Source organism: Pseudorca crassidens, chromosome 8 (genome assembly GCF_039906515.1).
Source record: "Pseudorca crassidens isolate mPseCra1 chromosome 8, mPseCra1.hap1, whole genome shotgun sequence".
Lineage (NCBI taxonomy): Eukaryota > Metazoa > Chordata > Mammalia > Artiodactyla > Delphinidae > Pseudorca > Pseudorca crassidens.
Window position 1 is genome coordinate 27,466,027 of NC_090303.1, and position 18,070 is coordinate 27,484,096.

Sequence of the window (18,070 nt, forward strand, 5' to 3'; positions counted from 1 at the left end):
CATTTTGGGCTAGGTGCACTTGCAATTATGTGAGATGGAGAGAGCTGGTCTTATTTTATGGTTGAGCAAACTTATTCTCAAAATTTAAGTAAGGATAGAGCTGCACTCCAACTCAGGTCTTTCTAATTCTAAAACTCATGACCTGTTTTCTCCATTTTGCTGCCTTTTACTTGTTTGAATAAAGGTTTTCAAAACCACTGTACAGTTGTTGATCAACACCTATAAGAGTATCTTTGAAGTTTACGGTAAAAAGTTAAAGTGTCTATTTCCTTAAAATTATGGGCCGCTTAATAGAAAATTGTATGCATGTATTTTTCTCTGCATACATCATAAAAATACTATAAATAATGGTACATATGTATATGTGTGTACACACTTATACATATATACATATGTCTATGAAAAATAAAGTTTTATAAATTCCCGGCTTTGTCTCAGTTGTTCCTAAAATTTTACTGTAACAATTACTCACATTTCAGATTCTCCTACTAAAGTATGAGTAATTTGTAGATCAACGTCTTTGTTGGATTCATTCTAGTACTACAGCAACCAACACAATGTAAATCACACCATGGGTGTTCTCTCAATAACTATTAATGAATAAAAATTTTTAAATGAATTCAATATAAGTTTAAAAGCAGTTATAAAATATACTTTATTTGTGTAAGTTTTTTATAGGAAGAAATAAAAGCTTATTTAGAAGTTTTTAAACTTTCTCTATAAAGATCCTTAGAGAAGTATTTCTCAAACATTTTGGTTCCAAGGAGCCATTTATATTTTTTAATATTATTAGAGACCTCAAAAAGCTTTTGTTTATATGGGTTATAATTATGTGTATTTTCTGTATTATAAACTAAAACTGAGAATTTACAGTACTTATGAATGAATTTAAAGTATTAAAAACTCATTCTATGTTAAAATAAATCACATTTTTAATAAAAATGTATTTTAAAAACAAAATATTTATGAGAAAGGTGGCATTGTTTTATATTATTGCAAATCTGCTTGATATTAAGTTAAATAGAAGACAGCTGAATTCTCTTATCTGTTATATACAGTCTGTTGTGATGTCACACATCAATTAATCTCTGAGAAACTCTACTGTATATTCACAGGAAAATAAGAGTGCAAAAGGCAAATGCTACCTTAGCATTACTATGAAAATAATTTTGACCTTGAAAACCCCCTGAAAGAATCTTGGGTAACCATGAGGGTTCCCAGGTCCACATAGTAGAAAGAATTAAGAAAAAAAAAACAACAAACTTTCTAATCCTGTCTGCTATTTTGAAATTACTTTTGCTTCCAATAAATAGAAATATATTTTTTCCTTTTCTGTGATGTATGCTGGTTTCATATAATTCTTATAAAATATTTTAATGCTAGACCCATTTAGAATGGTCTATTAAAATACTAAAAAAGATATATTTTATTTCTACTTTCGATGGGTTTATATAACTAAAATGAAAATTTACTAACGACAATTTGCCCCTCTGTTTAGGAGAGCAGAAATACTACATTTTATTCTTCTCTCCTTCCTTGATTATATCCTTATCTTTTTGACAAAGGGAGTTAAATTATTAGCTTAGATAGCTTTTTCACTATTGATGAAGCTATTGGACACTGCTGTTTTTCTCTAAATGTGAGAGACAAACAGGAATTTAATTATTTTTTATTATGAAAAATTTCATGCATATAAAAAAGTGGTGACAAGACTATAATAAAACCCAGTGTGGTTGGTCTTCCAACTCCAACAATCAAATCATGGTCAGTTTTGTCCCATCTATTTCTTTACCACTCTCTACACAGCTAATTGTGAAGCAAATTCCACACAAGATATTGTTTCATCTGTAAATATTTTAGTATGCATCTCTAAAAGATATATTCCATTTTTAATGAAAACATTAACATAAAAATGACACTGATAGCTACAAATAACTTTAGTGTCACCAAACATTTTGTCACTCACACTAAGCTTCTGGTAGACCAGCAAATAACAGAGATTAGCCAGGAGTGTAAATGCTCTATGACAGGGTTTGCCTACTAACCTCAAATTACTGGAGGCTGTTTGCTAAAAATTGCCGTTTCTGGTTCTAGTCTTGCATATACATGCATTTAAATCCCTTTCAGGTACTTAAAGACTTATCTGAAGACAATACAAATTGCTTCAAAACGTTTACTTTAGAATGAGATCGTGCTACCGGATACATGGAAAATATATTCAGTAGTAACGCAGGGTAAGTACAACAAGGAAAATATTTTTATTATTACTTTAGGCAAATATCAAAATAAAAAGGAGCTTGAAGAGAGATAATATAATACTCCAGTAAATTTACCGTTCAAACCTATAATGCTCTTTTCTCATTTTGCAAAATCTATATACCGAGGAAAATGAATTTAGTTTTCAGACTAGAATATTATAACAAGAAATCAATAGCTCTTATTTCTGTTATTCTTATATTTTAAAATAAGAATTATTTTTTCTTAATTGTAGTAAAAGAAAACAAATTAAAAATTTTCCTAATTGTAGTAAAAGAAAAATTTAAATAAGCTGCAAAAGAAAAATAAAGTTGAAGGGATAATTACTTTGACATAGTATATTAATAGTAATACAACTAGAAAACAGACATATTGATATAGGGTCCTGATGATTTAGTAAAAATGCTTTGAAGATTTTTGTTGTACTCCCTGAAAAAAATAATTTTGGTATTGCTAGAAAGTATTATGTTGTTTTGCTTTATGAGCTGGAGGGAACTGAAATAGTTTGTAGCAGGTAATTATTTCTACAAAAATAGTCCCTGGATTTTAAGTCTCATCCCTGGAATGTTCATCAGTACTTAAAATACAGTCTGCATGCAATAAAATCTTGAAAGGTTGAATTATCTATCTCTGGCAGAAGAAAAATTACCCAATCTCAAAAGGAAAACAACAATATTAGGCTCTAAATCAATTCATTCTCTATGAAAATAAAGAGGACAATTGCTCAAAGCAAAACCTGTTCCGCATCTACATTCTCTAAGGTCTAAAATCTGCAAGGAAAAACAGGAAGAACACTGAAGAAATACCTCTTTTTTATTCTCTATCAGTCCTTAAAAAAAAAACCCTCCAACACATAGGCCATGTTAGCTATACCACCTATACATATATCCATATATATTCATGAATATTTTCTGTTGATGTACGGTGTCTATGAAACAAAGAGTGAGAATATAGGGAAATACTTGAGTGAGAATACAGGTAATTGTCATATTTTAAAAATTTATTAACTTTGAGAAAATTTATACTTCCATCTCACAAATATAAGAGCACTTTTTATTTGTAAACTAAATGCAACTTGAGATCTGGATTAGATTCTGCATCAGAAAAAAAAAAATTAGCGGGGATACTCAAAATTTGGATAAGGCTTGTAGATATTTCAGTACTATCATAAAAATGTTGATTTCTTGTTTTGATCATTTTTTGTGGTTAGATAGATGTTAACATTAGTGAAACTGGGTAAAGGGTGGGCAAAAGAACTGACTGTTATTTTCTGGGAGTCCAAAGTATTTCAAAATAACAAGGTTAAAATTTCTGTCATAAGTTTGGTTTACAAAAGAACACAAACAAATAAAAATCAACAAAATTGATACTCTTCAAATTGATAAGGTATAGGGGAATCTATTCTTTAGAAAAATTCAAGTTAGTTTTCTACTTTCTGTGTAAGAATGTTTCATGGTCCTATGACCATATTACTCAACAGTGCAATAATTACGTAGCATTGTAATGTCATGCACATTTTAAAAAATGAAGATAATTAATAGAATGATCTAAATATATATGCCATTTAGTAATGTATCATACTAATGATTATGCCATTATTGTCTTTTATATTCAAATGCACAGCCTGCTTATTTTTTGAAATTTTCCAATACACAACTTTTGACATAAAAAGTGGTGTTTTCTAAAATTTAATGAGTCATCTAAACTGAAATTCAAATACATATCTCAGTGCGACATTAAAGTGAAAAGAACTAGATTATTTGATTTCCTTTACCTGAAACTGTGTGATCCTTGGAGTCTCTTGTTATTTTTATCCTTGCATGAGGAAAGATGTAGTGCACAGTTTTCCCGTTCATCTGTATAATCTAAGACGTACATGTGATAAGGTGAAAAAGCAATGTTAAAGAGACTCAAAAGGCAATTTACAGAATTCACTTATTTTTCAAAGCACATTGATTCAATCAATGAAAATATATTAGAAGACCCTCAAACGATGACAATTTTAAGCATTTAATACTACACAATGACGTTATTGGTTTCTGAGTTCATTATAGTCTTTAGGTTTACAACCCGTTTCTCTTGCAAACTGATTTGTTGTGTTTGGAAAATCAACGAGCACATGTAACACCTAAAGGATGTCTGTTACTATGGTAGTGCATAGTAGTGATGACAGTGGATAGAGGAAGTATATGGAAAATTGATATCTGCTGACTTTGTTCTGGACAGCCTAGAAATAGGCATTGTCAATCTTCAGCAATCAAGTGATCCTAAGGGAGAAAAGCCAGAGAAGATCCTCATACGCTGCAGCTCTATCACTCTACTAGGAATGCATATTTATGTTATTTTGATTTCATTGTGGAATTTTGCTTCTGCTGAGCACATCTACTAGCACTTTCAATGTATACCTGATGCTGAGACTAATTCTTATAAATAAATCAAATCTTTCCTCATTCTAATATTTCTGAAGCCTTCTTTGTATGCAAAGGTGTTACTTCTCATTTACTTCTGATGTTCCTTTGGGTAGAAGAAACAACACTCAAAGTTCCTGTTACAAGCCTGTGATTTCAATTCTCATTACTGAGACTTGAACATGAGAATACTATAGACTGCATTATTGCTGTTTCCACCTGGCAAAATGAGATTTCTGAAACAAAAGTAAATTAGCAAATCCAAACTTATGCTTTATATTTTATGGAATTTGGCTTTCAAAAGAGATTTGTGAAATAATGAAAGATAGAAATAGTAAAATATTTATATACCTATATTAATAGGATTTTATTAGGATAGAATCTTGTATTTATCACCTCAGGAGAATTTTTGACTATAATTACAAATGAAATAACAGTAAAGAGACATTCAATACTAACAATTTCAGAATACGTTTAAGAAGTTTTTGGAACTACCAAACCAAAATATTAAACAGAATTTAGAACTAAAGGGATCTACATTTTGTGAAGGAAGATTCCTTGTAATACTCTTGTGATATTAATGTGTCTTTGAAAATCCATCAGTAAAACTGCTAGACTTCTGGATTTTAAAAGGAAAATGTACTAAAAAAAATACAAACTTAAATTATAGCCTTTAGCTTTTATTCTCTTCGGCAAAGAATAAGCTTAATCAGGCCTCTGATAGATACAAAACACTCCCCAGTCAACAGCAGAATCCTGTCAAGTCCAAGAATATTATATGAATTCTGCAAAGTAAAGCTAAAGTATTGTTTGCAAGATTGTAAAAATATTATGGTCAGTATAATCAGTCAATCTTGATAATTTATACTGAAGCTAACTTTGTATACCACTGAAAACCCTGTATATATTCATAACAAAAGAGTGTGCATTTTCCTCTTTTCTTCCATACTCTTGCCTCCCATTCTGTCTCTTTCTCTTTCTTACTTTCTCTCCTGGCCTCCTTACTTTCCCTCCCTTCGTCTTTTCTCCTTCTTCTACTTTCCTTCTTCCTCTCCTCCTCTCCTTCCTCCCTCCCCTAATCTGCATTTAAAGATCTTTATTTTTTACTAAAAATCAAACCATGTGCATTGAAAATCCTACAACTATTAGATATAACTCTACTTTGTTACTGTAGATAATTCACTAAAATTATGGATATTATTTCATTTTACTTCAAATGTCTTCTAATTTCACTTGGCCAAAAATAAACTAAGAAAACACAATTTTGCCTTTTACTCTAATTCTCCACTCTAGGGAGAAGCTGATATAATCTGATAGTCCCCCTACTGCATAGTCTAGAAGAGTAACCAGGTTTCCCAAATGTTTCATCAGTTTTATCAACTAGTCCCTACTGCCTTTCAATATGTATCTATGATGATATTAAGTAGAAGGGATGTTAAGCTTCTTCATTTCCATGAATATTGCTTTCAGAGCATCTCACAGAATTTCCTGTAATTTCAGCTTCATGAATTCGTTTAATCAATTAAAAACATTAAACTGCCTCAATTTTGATCAATGTGACCAAGAGTGTGAGGAAAGCAGAAGTATCCATCTCCCATGTTTGCACTAGCTGGATATTGGCTTTTTTCTAACCAACGCAGGTAAGTGTTGAGAGAGTTCTCTAGCAGATGAAGTCTTACGGCAGGTGTTGCTTCTGCCAACTAAGAGTAGGAACAAGGCCAGAGGGCGGGACTGACGTCAAGTAGTGCCTCATACCTCTCCCCAAGAGCCAGGTTTCTGATAGCATAGTCTTTTGATGATTCTACATTGACAGAACTATCACCTGTATGCTGCCCAGAAAAAGGGTTCTTCCTCTTCCCTACCTACAAATATTTCAAGAGAAATTATGTTCATGAACTGGCCCTTCATACTTATGAAATAACAACTCTTGTGTTAATATATCTTTTATTTATACAGTCATTCATGCTTTCCCTCACCTAAATACCTTGTATGACAGATGCAGGGGACAGAGTGCCCCTCTGGGGATCCAAACCCTGTGTTAGGCACTGCACATATACCATGGTGGATGGAGGAGACAGCAATTGCTCTCTAAAAGCCCGTAGACCAAGACACAATGCATGGAGTGCTACTGGAGCACAAAGGAAGAACACTTGTGGGGAGGTGGTGGTGGTAGTGTCAGAGAAGGCTCCTTGCAAGATGAGGCATGTACATGGAGACCTGAGTGATGAATAGGGTTAGCCAAGAGAAGAGAGGAGGGGGAATGATCAGGAAGAGGAAACAAGACATTCAAAAGCCCAGACGAAAGAGAAAGAGTGGCTCTTTCAGAGGAGCTCAATGTACCGCAATATAGTGGTTGCATGGGAATTGCACAAGGCATGGGCATTAGTGCAGAGTGAAGGCATTTTGTACTAGTAGAGAAATGTTGACTTTTGTAACAACCCTGTGAAGGGTATTAGTCCTATTTATAGATGAAGAAACTGAAAAAAATAACAAAAAATAAAAAAGAGAAAGGAGGCAGGTGATCTGTTCAGTTCACAAAGCAGAGTTGAATTTCTACTGAACAGTGCAGAGGTTAAACATAAATATATATATTTGAAAAGAAACAAATATAGTTTTGAAGATTTGGTTTATTTTTATGGTTTATATGATTTTTGACTCTAACTTCAGAAATACTCTTCAATTTCTCTAATGTATGTTTACATTAAATATTTTTTAAAGCAGACAAATTAGTGCTTGCATTAGTCAATTTGGTTTTATTACTTCTGCCTCCAGAGCATTTTATGAACATAAATTCTTATTATGCATAAGTTTTCAAATAAAAGCAGCTGGACTTATTGGTACCAAGAGTTCAATATTACCTTTTTGTGATTAAATATGCAAAGAAGTGACTAAAACAAGAATGCTATTTTGCTATTCCTTCTAGACCAAAATATAGTTTTGATGAGTTAATGAGGAAGACAGTATTTGAAGATAAATATTAATGCAAAAAAGCATGAATTTTGAACTTTATATAAATGTAATCAAAGCATATGTTGTCTTCAATAAAGCTTTTATTTAGAGAAATCTATAAAACAAAAGAAATTATTGTCACAAAAGTCAGTACATTTGCTACTTGTTTGGGAGAGGTTGAAAATTACAATCTGCAAAGGGCACTTGGAGGTTTCAGTGCGCAGAAAATCCTCCCTTTCTTTGTTTGTGTGGTGGTTATATGGCTGTTCACTTTATAACTAGTTTATAATTCTACATATTTTCAGTTTTGAGTATTGCAGTGTTTTTGTTTGTATGTTAGATAACAAAATACAAATGTAAAAAATATCTTTTAGCAAGAAAATACACATTATTACATTTACCTGTATATAATTCTAACAAGGATCCTTACATTTTCTACGTTATCAAAGAGAGAAATTAATTAAATGATTCTCAAATATAGCCACTCTAATTTTGGTATTAAATTGCTCTATAATTATATATTTAAACATGATGTGCTATGTCTTCAGTGAACCAAAATCATAAATCTGTAGATGTAACAGAAAATTATGAACAAAAAAGTCATTAGGAATATTTATGTTTAATCTATATACAATAATTTTAGAAAATATTTTTGGAGATGGACACAGATTATTTTAAAATATATCCTGTATAATATTAGTTGGATAAATTAGTTGGACAAGACTATTCTGATTGGATCCTCAGAAGTTTAGGGAAATAATTGTATGGAAGTTATTATTTCTTTTAGCTCTTCAGTTTTTATAGTTCATCTTATTAGGATTTCTTTAAAGGATTTGTGTTTTCATTAACTTGATCTAGGTTTGTCAGAAATAGTAAACTTCAGAGAAACAAACAAGATGGGTAAGATATAACAAGTAAGTCATTACAGAGAGATTCCTGTAATAAAAAAAATTCAAGAAATTATTTTCAGTTGACAAATTGATTGTTTTAGTAATTATAGATAAGAGGTAAATTGAAATTTTTAAACATGTTCAGAATGATTTTAATCCTTTAATTTTCCCACTTCTGAGCTAGATCTATTCTAGATCTAGAATACTTACAATATACAGAGAAGAACAGATTTCTACAAAATATGATAGCATCTAGAAAAACAAAATAAAATTCTGAGAAAACATTCAGAACAATTCTGAAAAATTTAGAACAAACTTCTGAGAAAAGAAAATTCTCATCAGCTGGAAATTTGTCTATGAAAGCTGAAACTGCTTAGGAAAAAAATCAAATCTAAGACCATAGATAATATGTTTTAGACAGTACTTATACATGTAAAAGTCTTGTTTTCTTTTACACCTTAATGTGACAAACACTGAATTATAGTAAATTCATATGGTTCTTCTGTGTTGTTCAAAATACAGTTGTCATTTACATCAGTAAGTCATTAATCAGACAGGGATGATTTAGGAGTTAATGTACATGATATAAGTAACTATCTCTTTGTGGGTATTTTAATGATCATAATGAATATACAGCCTGCAAAAATCTGGTCTGTTAAGGCAACGGATTTAAGGCCACGTGGCTTACCAGAGGAATCTCCCTCAGATTATCCAACTGTTAATCTCCTAAGATCTATCAAAATTCAATTCAAACGTCACCACATTTGTTCTAAAGTGAATAAGATCATGAATTATAATATTATATTTATGTAATAGTGAATAGTACCTCTAAGTTTAAGTTTTTCACCTATAAATAGGTATTAATAAAACATACTTTATGAAAGTTGTTCTGAAGATAAAATCCAAAAATGAATGTAAAACAAAAAAACACTTCCACATAATAGACCCTAAAACATCATCCCTTCACCCGCAACTGACGCCTTCCCTGTCCCCAGCTGACTTGGTTTGGTCATCCTCTTATTTGCTTGACACCTGAACATACTGTTATGGAGTATGTTACCCATACTGTTACCCAAATCTATTTCACCCAGTATTCTGTAAGCTCTTTAGGAGCTTCATGTATTCTCTGTGTATGGCAGTGTTGGGTATATTGCACAAACTTAATTATCTGTTAGAGGAAAAAAATCACTTAAATTGCCTTGGTAGAAGCATCATGGTTATGGTGTGACGTCAGTCATGGATGATGAAGTAAGGTTACTTAGTACTTTAAGATACTGAAAAGAAAAATTATTTGTGAACTTGATTGACAAAAGTCCCATTCATTGCAGGATAACTGAGACCATTTTAGGATGAAATGAATTTTTTTTTTTTTAATAAATCTGAAAGAGATTGCTCAATATAGCACTTACCTGCTCTTGATGTTGACTGAGTGGTCTAGAGTGGACCAACCTTTCTGGCAGTTTTCGATCCAGACCGTGTCCATTTTCCAAACGAGATTCCCTGGGTTTGTCAAACCAATCTGTTTCTTCACGACGCAGGTGATAGGCTTTGGAGACCAAGGAAACATCAAACATTCCAACTCTAACAAATACAGATGACAGAGGGCAGCAGATGTTCTGAAGTACTAACATGCTCCAGGCTTATTAATCATTCATGCATTTCAAGCACAATTCCCAACAGGATCAGAAAAATCACTTCCAATACTATGTTAAAAATTTTGTACCATGGAATAACCTAGAAAAAATGATGTGCCACCTGTGAAACTTTTCAAAGCAAAATAAAACAAAATTTAAATTTAGATTAGGTGAAAGAAGAAATTTAGACAGTGATTAAATACATAAATGTACAATGAATATTTCTCAAAGGTCATTCTATTCAACCTCAGTCCATCAGTATCACCTCCTCACCTCTCCCCACTACCCATCACCAAAATCCAAGGAAAATATATTCCTTGAATACAGAAGATTCTGTTATTTCCCCCACTCTCATATCAACCCAGTACCACTATGGCTTTGGACATCAAGTGAGCATTTTTTGAAAACGTGACATTTCTATGACATCCATAAATAAACAAAAGCATTTATTTTTAGGAGAATCCCAGGTATCATTGCTAGGAACATGTGTGCCATAATCACCTGGTAGCCTAATACTAAAAATATATCTATTAGCATTTTTCATTAAAAATTAAATAATTATTTTCTGTGGGATCACAGATTTTGGAATTAAAGAGTTGGTTGACTGCTTTTTGTACTTAAAATGTGCCAAAACTTGACATCTTAAAATACTGTTTAAAAAATACAACCATATTTGAGTATATAAATATTATTTAAAAATTTTCACCCCATTCAGTTCTTGGTACTTCCAAGGTCTTTTTCTTATTTAGTACCCCCAAATCATTGTTTACCTAATATACAGAATTTGACTTTATGTAATTTTATTCTTTGTAAAAGGATCCCTAATTAATAGCCTCTGGAAATACATTCTTGCTTCCTAAATGGCAGATGGAGTACCCCTTCTCAGGTGCTCATCCTGAAAGATCTGTTGATGATGCTATCAACCTATGCCTTCTTGAAACTCTAGCTTCTACAATGCCGTACTATTGAGTGTTCCTCTCTATCTCATTACACTTCTCTTTCTGTCTACATCACTGACTTCTCTTCTACTACTTTCTCCCAAGACTTTTTCCCAGGCAATTTCCATTAGCTTTTTACTGGCAGGGCTGGCAAACCCACAGCATATACAGCATTACTCACCTCTACACCTCCCGTGATCTTGGTCAAGGCCACTGATTAACCACAGCACTTTCCCCGAATAAACACAGAATGATAGATGATGTGTCATAATTTAGTCAGTCTTAGATTTGAGGAAATATGATACATACCTGGTTTGTGGCTGCATATGTACTTATCTGATCTCCCCTATTAGACTCTAAGCTGCTTGAGGGTAAGGCTCATGTCTTCTTTTGTTGTTTTTTTTTTCTCCCTCAATACTAAAAACAATGCCTTGCAAATGTCATAATATTCATTAAATATTCAGGAAATGAATGAAACACAGGAAAATTAGTCATCAACTAAAGAAAGCTAAATATCTTAATTATGATAAGCACATGTTAAAATAAATATTAATTTGTCCCTTGAATCTCATTAACAGTTACACAATCTTTTCTCACAATCTACTCAATATTTATTATGGTTTTTCATAGTTTTGACATCAAGTGACTAAATTTATGAAAGAAATATTTAATATAAACTTGATAAGTAAATAGAAAATCCATTATTTAATCTCTAAAACTTATTAGATTATCAACAAACATCATTTTATATTAATTTTTGTATATCTTTATTACATGTTTCTCATAAAAAATAGTCTATACTGATTTTAATAAATGACTATCTTGGATAATGCACTACATGATTTCACTTGAATATACAACTTTGCTTAATGCATTTAAAATAACAATCCTTTAAAATGTTTCCTTGGTTGTGTCTATACAGATAAGGCAGAATCTCAACCTGATATATAAATTTTGTCAATTTATTTCCAATTCTGATGACATACTTTGATTGTGTTATGTCTTATAATGACTCTATACGTAACCAAGTTAGGATGGCTAGCATGTTTTGCATAGGAATTTAAAGATCAACGAAGAAAAACCAGATTATATAAATCTGCTCTTATATTGGATTCTGTCTTCATCATTTACAGCAAGTTGGACTTAATTGCTAATTGTTTATAACTGCAATTGTCTGATCTGCCATGGTAGATCAGAACTTTAAAAACTAAATTTTATAATAATAATAATATTTTCCAAATTAAATAATTTTGCTGGAGATTAACATCCCATCGTTTTAAGCCACTGATATTTTCTTTTCTTAAATGTAAAATGCAAGAAAGCTATTTTGGGGTCTAGCATTATTCACATTATTGACTGTAACAATAGTTATACGAACAGCTTACTTCTATTCTGTACGAAATATTCACTGGAATTTTTTTTTAAAGACTGTATATACCGATGCTTTTTTTCTCTTTTTACATGGAGTATATTTTGAAAGAATGTTTTCAACAAAATATTTGCAGTTGTAGAAATACAATTTGACTGTTTCTAGTTTAGTTTTTCTCTTAACCATGAATGAATATTAAGTTGTAGACTTCAAGCTGATGGTCATAAATAGTAAGCAACATAAATTATGCCTACCTAGATTATACCTCAAATGGGATATTTCAAAATTAATTGGAGTTATACAGAATACACCTGAAAAACATCCTGTTGTCTATAACCTAGAGTTTGAGTTCAGAGAAAGCGCAAAAATTTGAAATCAGTTAAATTTGCTTTGTTTACATGATACTAAATAGCCTGTTGGAATGTTATACTTTTCAAAGTTGTTTTAGTATCATTCAAACACAGATATAGTATATATGTGGTTAATTGTTATTTTAAAAATCCCTAATATTTCATGAGTTTATAATGTCTTGAGTTATGTAATTGGAAAGAATATTTTCTATTTTTCTTAATTACCCAAGGAATCCAAGATTTCAAAAGAAAAGCAGACCACTGTTCACCAGAAGAAAAGTGATATGCTTATGAGATATAAACACAAAGAAAATAGATAACATTTTAAAACATACAACTTTTAAAGATAATCACTACAATTCACACACATAATATTACATATGTAATTCAGTTTGTTATAGTTTTTCTTTGTAGAATTCTATATCAACATGATTTTTATGACTAAATTTCTTGTCTGCTTAATTTAAAAATACATTTTAACTCAATTTGACTTTGTGTAAATTTCATTGTAATTGTTTACTTCTCTGGTGTCATCGTTACATATTTCATAATTTTGTATGCTGCATGATGTCTTATCCAAATTAGTTTAAATAAGTTTCTGGAGATTAACATGCTTTTTTTAAAGCTGATGATATTTCCAAATACTTACCAAATTGTATTTGATAAGTATTTTTTGATGTGTCTTAATATTTTATCAAGTTTTCATAGTCTTTGATGACTATAAGTACACATCATCCGAACATATGAGAAATAAAAATTTGGTTATTTTTACATGGTTGTACGTAAATGACTGCCGTATTTTGGAATATCTAGAAACATCTGTATGTCTGGAACCATGATGGCAAAACATCTGTGATGAATAAATTAATTTGTCAAATTCTCTCCAGGTATATGTTCATCAGGCACACACAGATTTTAGGTGTTTAGTTATGTGATTGACCTGTTAGTTTTTATTTTGCTATTTTACAGATACAATTATTGAAGAGCCTTTTTATTCTTCTGTAGCAGTCATTTTATATATATATTTATATACATATATAATGTGTGTAAAATGTGGATTGTGAAAAAAGAAAAAAAGTAAACGTTTCTGCATTATATAACTTACTTAACTATGTAGATTGATTCAAACAATCGGCTAAATAAAAAAAACACACAGAGTGTTTTATTTAATTGGCTGGTTATCAATAAAAAATGGTCAATCCAATAGCCTGTAGAGAATAAAACAAATCAGGAAGTGAATAGTCTCTTGGAATTTCACTAGAAAAAGCAGTCTCTCCTCCTTCAGATCCAGTGATTACCTCAGTCCTGATCAAACCTACATTTGAACTTCTAAAATTATATTGGTGTCTAGATACAGAAGAAAGAAAATCCTTTTCATGAAAACATATTTTCCTCTAAGTCCTCAGGGAAGATGTTAGATTTAAAATAAGAGATGTTCATGTTAACTTAGTGTTTTGCACTCTCTAAAGCCATGAAGTAATACATTTTTATTTGATGAGAAATGTTTTATTTTTAGGACTCAAACCACACCTACATTCAAATGTATACCACAGAGGGGGGAAAAAAAAAGAACCAAGTGTCATGAGTCCTCTTGGCATGGGCAAGACTTCACATCTCTGTACCTGTCCAACCCTGTCTTCAAATTTAGACTTGGTCTAGGTCATTTTCTAAAATCCTTATGGTTCTATATGATTAAACAAAGAAAATTACCATGAACCAGTTTTTAGTTAAGTACGTACTTGCCATAAATCTCTTGTTCAATATGAAAAACCAGTAATGACAATTTAGGTAAAAAAAAAATGGAATAATGCAAAAAGCAAAGTCATGGAAAAGGCTAACTGAACACACAAGGAAGGCTTCAGCTCAAATAGCTAAATTCACAAAAGCAGTGTACAAATTTCCAATTTTAAAATCTAAACAATCCTTCATACATATTGACAAGCATGTGGATAGTACTGTTATTTATTGTCAAAACCATACTTAGTACTAAGCTTTCTAGTATGTAATGCAAAATGTACAAACTTGTCAATTATGACATTCATAATAAGAGAGATTAAAATACAAACCTTTTATTTAAGTAGAATTATAAAACTCTACATTATGTTAACATTAAGGACTTATTTGAAAGTTCTCAAAAAGAGAACATTCTCTGAATTAACGAACACTGATCTCACAAAATGACATAAATAATTTTCTATTACAGAGTCTAGCAGAATAGTACTTAATGGCTCAAAACCTTAATCATTTCACAAACTGAAAGAAACTAATAACTTTAAAAATGCCTTTTAAAAAAATAAAAGAAACATACAATGAAAATATTTCCAACTATAGATTTAAAGGATGACCATATTTTATTGACACAATTATTTGGTAATGGTTTTGGAAAAGTGGACACCAAACAAATCAAGCAAACAACCAAGAAACAACAGTAAAAGAATAAACTAAAAAGAAATAAAGAAGAGCATGCTACGAAATCTATACACAAGATAAAATTTCCATTTACAAGAAATAAAATAGAAGTAAACATGCAAAAGACGCACCAAGAAAAGTAGAATACGTCCTTGGAGTAGGAAAATTAAACATGCAGAAACACAAGAGTTTGAGTTTTGAGAGTAACAAGGTAGTTTGAGGCCCAATTTACCTTCACTGTCTGACATGGCATGTTGGAAGTCATCCATGATGAAAGCTATGTCACGATCGTAGCCTCGAGTCCGTGATTCTTCTCTCATGTGTTGTTGAACTTCAGGCAATGAGTGACTTGATCCAAACTGATCCCTGGTGTCTGCAGATATTGGTGGCAGGGGTCCAGCTGCAGCCCTGGCCATTCCCATTGGCTGGCCAACAGGACTGAGTGGACTTTCCTCTTCAGAATTCTGGGCCACAATTGGTATTCTTCCTCTACTCTGGCTAATCGGCAAACTGGTAGGCTTAGTTCTGCCAGAGGGTGATGCATGACTAAAGGAAACATCTAGAGCTTCCGCCTCTTGAGCTTTCAGTCTTAGAGAAGAGCTGGAAGAATCTCTTTTAATTGATAAATCAAGCCCATAGACAGAGGAAGGTCTGGAAGAAGGTCTGGACCTGCTGCCACTGCTGTATGGCTTATCTGCTTCATCCTGCAGAGCTGACCGTATGGTATTTCCTAATGTGCCCAGCCCTGTGCCAAGAGATGATCCCAAAAATTTGTGTTGGTCTGTAATGTTTTTTCTGAGGCCAAAAGTGATATCATCTTGAAGAAGCCTTGCCCTGGAAGAAATGCCACCAATAGATGAACTGCTAGAAGTCATATAGCTCGAATAATCAGGTTCAAGGTCTCTACTTTCTTGAATAGGTGAAAATTTGGACATTTTAGGGTCAATTAGTGATTTCTTATGCTTTGACTGCTTTTGATAAAGTATGGCTGCTGGTAGTTGTTTTGCTGCTTGTTTTTCAAGTGTGAGTCTACTAATGCTATACTTTTCAGATTTTGGAAAATGTCTATAGCTAGTATCGGCATGGTAATAATGGGAAAGACCAGCGAGGTGATCTAAGCTCTCTGCCCCTCTACGGAATTCTTGTTTAATCTGATGTTTCAGAAGCTTTAACTCATAAGGATCCTCCATCGGGTCTTCCTCTGCTTTCACATAACTATGCAATCTGGAAGAAGTCTGCAGAGGTGCTAGGAAATCTGTCACTTCTTGAGACCTACGTGTCTCAGTGGTTCGAAGGAGACGGTCTGTTTTTGACAGATCTTTTTCATGAAGGCTAAATGCAGTGCTTAAAGCGGCTGTTCCTTTTGTAATCTCTCCAATGTCATCAATTAAGACATAATTTCGTGGAGTATGATGGTCAATATCTGCATAGAAAGAATCTGCAGATATGCTTGATATTGGGCTGCTTGCCATGCTACTTCTTTCCTCCAATCCTATTCTCAAGTCTAAGCTGTTGTACTTACTACCAAGGTGGGAAACAGCATATGTATTATCAGTAGAAACAGGTGCTATCATCAGGGGTTGGTTGCGAATCACCTCATAGTTTGAAGTTATCTTGGGCTCCAAATATAACGCAGTTTGCCGGGGCTTTTGTTGTATTACCATCATCTGTGATGGTAACTGATAAGCAGGTTGTGGTGTTGGTGTAGGTTGAGCTTGAGGTGTGAAGGACATCGTTGCCACAGCTTGGAAGGCTGGCTGAGTCTGATAAGGTGAAACTTCCTGATGGTACAGAGTCTGTTGCTGGAAGTGGGATTGTTGGGTGTATGGGGTGGGTGCTTGGGTAGGAAGAGCAGGGGAAGAGTATTGGTATTGGGTATAAGGACTTGTAGGAGGGACTAGTTGAGATTCTGTTTGGGTTTGTGGTGGTATAAACTGGCTGAACTCAGTTTGGGGAGCAGTCCTCGGTCGCTCAATGCCGTGCTGACTCTCGATGCGGGCGGGTCTGGTGCTGCTGACCTCACTGTCGGACATGTAATCACGATCCTCAGCTACTCCCTGGAGGTAGGCTCTTTCTCTCTTTTCCCTCTCCTTTAACAATGCCTCTTTCCTCCTGTTAATCCCCATTTCCAGGTACCGTAACTTGGCATCAATCTCCTTCTCTTCCTCATCAAGTTCTGCTTGTTTCTTTCTAAGCTTTGCAGATTCCCTCTCCACAAGATCGAGCTCTCTGTCTATATCCTGGAGAATCTTGGCTCGTGCCATCGTGTTGGTTCTGCAGATCCTTCTCCTGGAAACTGTGCCCACAGTGCTGTATGTTGACTGAGTTCCTGTGGAGGTCTCCTCGGGAGGTGGGTTTGGCAGAGTTCTCTTCACTTTTTTCTGAGTGCCAGAGGGTGTCGTGGTTTGAGAACCTTTTGTCTGTAATTAAGTAAACAAAATACTTAACAAAATACTTTATCATCAACGAAAAAAAGTAAAAGGTCAAAAAAAACATAATTTACATTTAAATAAAAGTGAGTTCATATATGTTTTAGCTATGAGTGCATAATAAAATTAAAATTCTACACATAATTTCAAGTATTAGTCACAAATGCAGTTAACTGAAAAATAATTTTCCTCTTCTTGGTAAATTGATTATTATTACAACTTTGTAACATTAGAAGTGAGTTCTGAAATCAAGCACAGAGTACACTGCTAGGCAGGATTATATTTTAGTTAGACTCTCAGGAGAACTCTTAAAAACTCATTTTCCATCCTACTGAATATACATAGTATTACTTACTGAAGGTATGCCCAGAGCATTCGTGTTAACTATCTAAAGGTTAAGTTATATTTGTTGAAGATGCTCATTGTGCTGTTCAATTG

General features: G+C 32.8%; 1 protein-coding gene across 4 annotated transcripts in view; it reads right to left on the reverse strand.

Annotated features, from left to right (window-relative positions):
• The window catches only part of PCLO (piccolo presynaptic cytomatrix protein), a 166,896-nt gene that overhangs the window by 130,357 nt on the left and 18,469 nt on the right, over nt 1-18,070 (reverse strand). For all 4 annotated transcript variants that reach the window (XM_067746085.1, XM_067746086.1, XM_067746084.1 and 1 more), the window contains exons 3-5: nt 15,436-17,623; nt 9,913-10,049; nt 4,031-4,121 (exon numbers count right to left, since the gene is read on the reverse strand). In XM_067746085.1, coding sequence (XP_067602186.1) covers nt 4,031-4,121; nt 9,913-10,049; nt 15,436-17,623 — 2,416 coding nt within the window. The remainder of the gene's footprint in view (nt 1-4,030; nt 4,122-9,912; nt 10,050-15,435; nt 17,624-18,070) is intronic.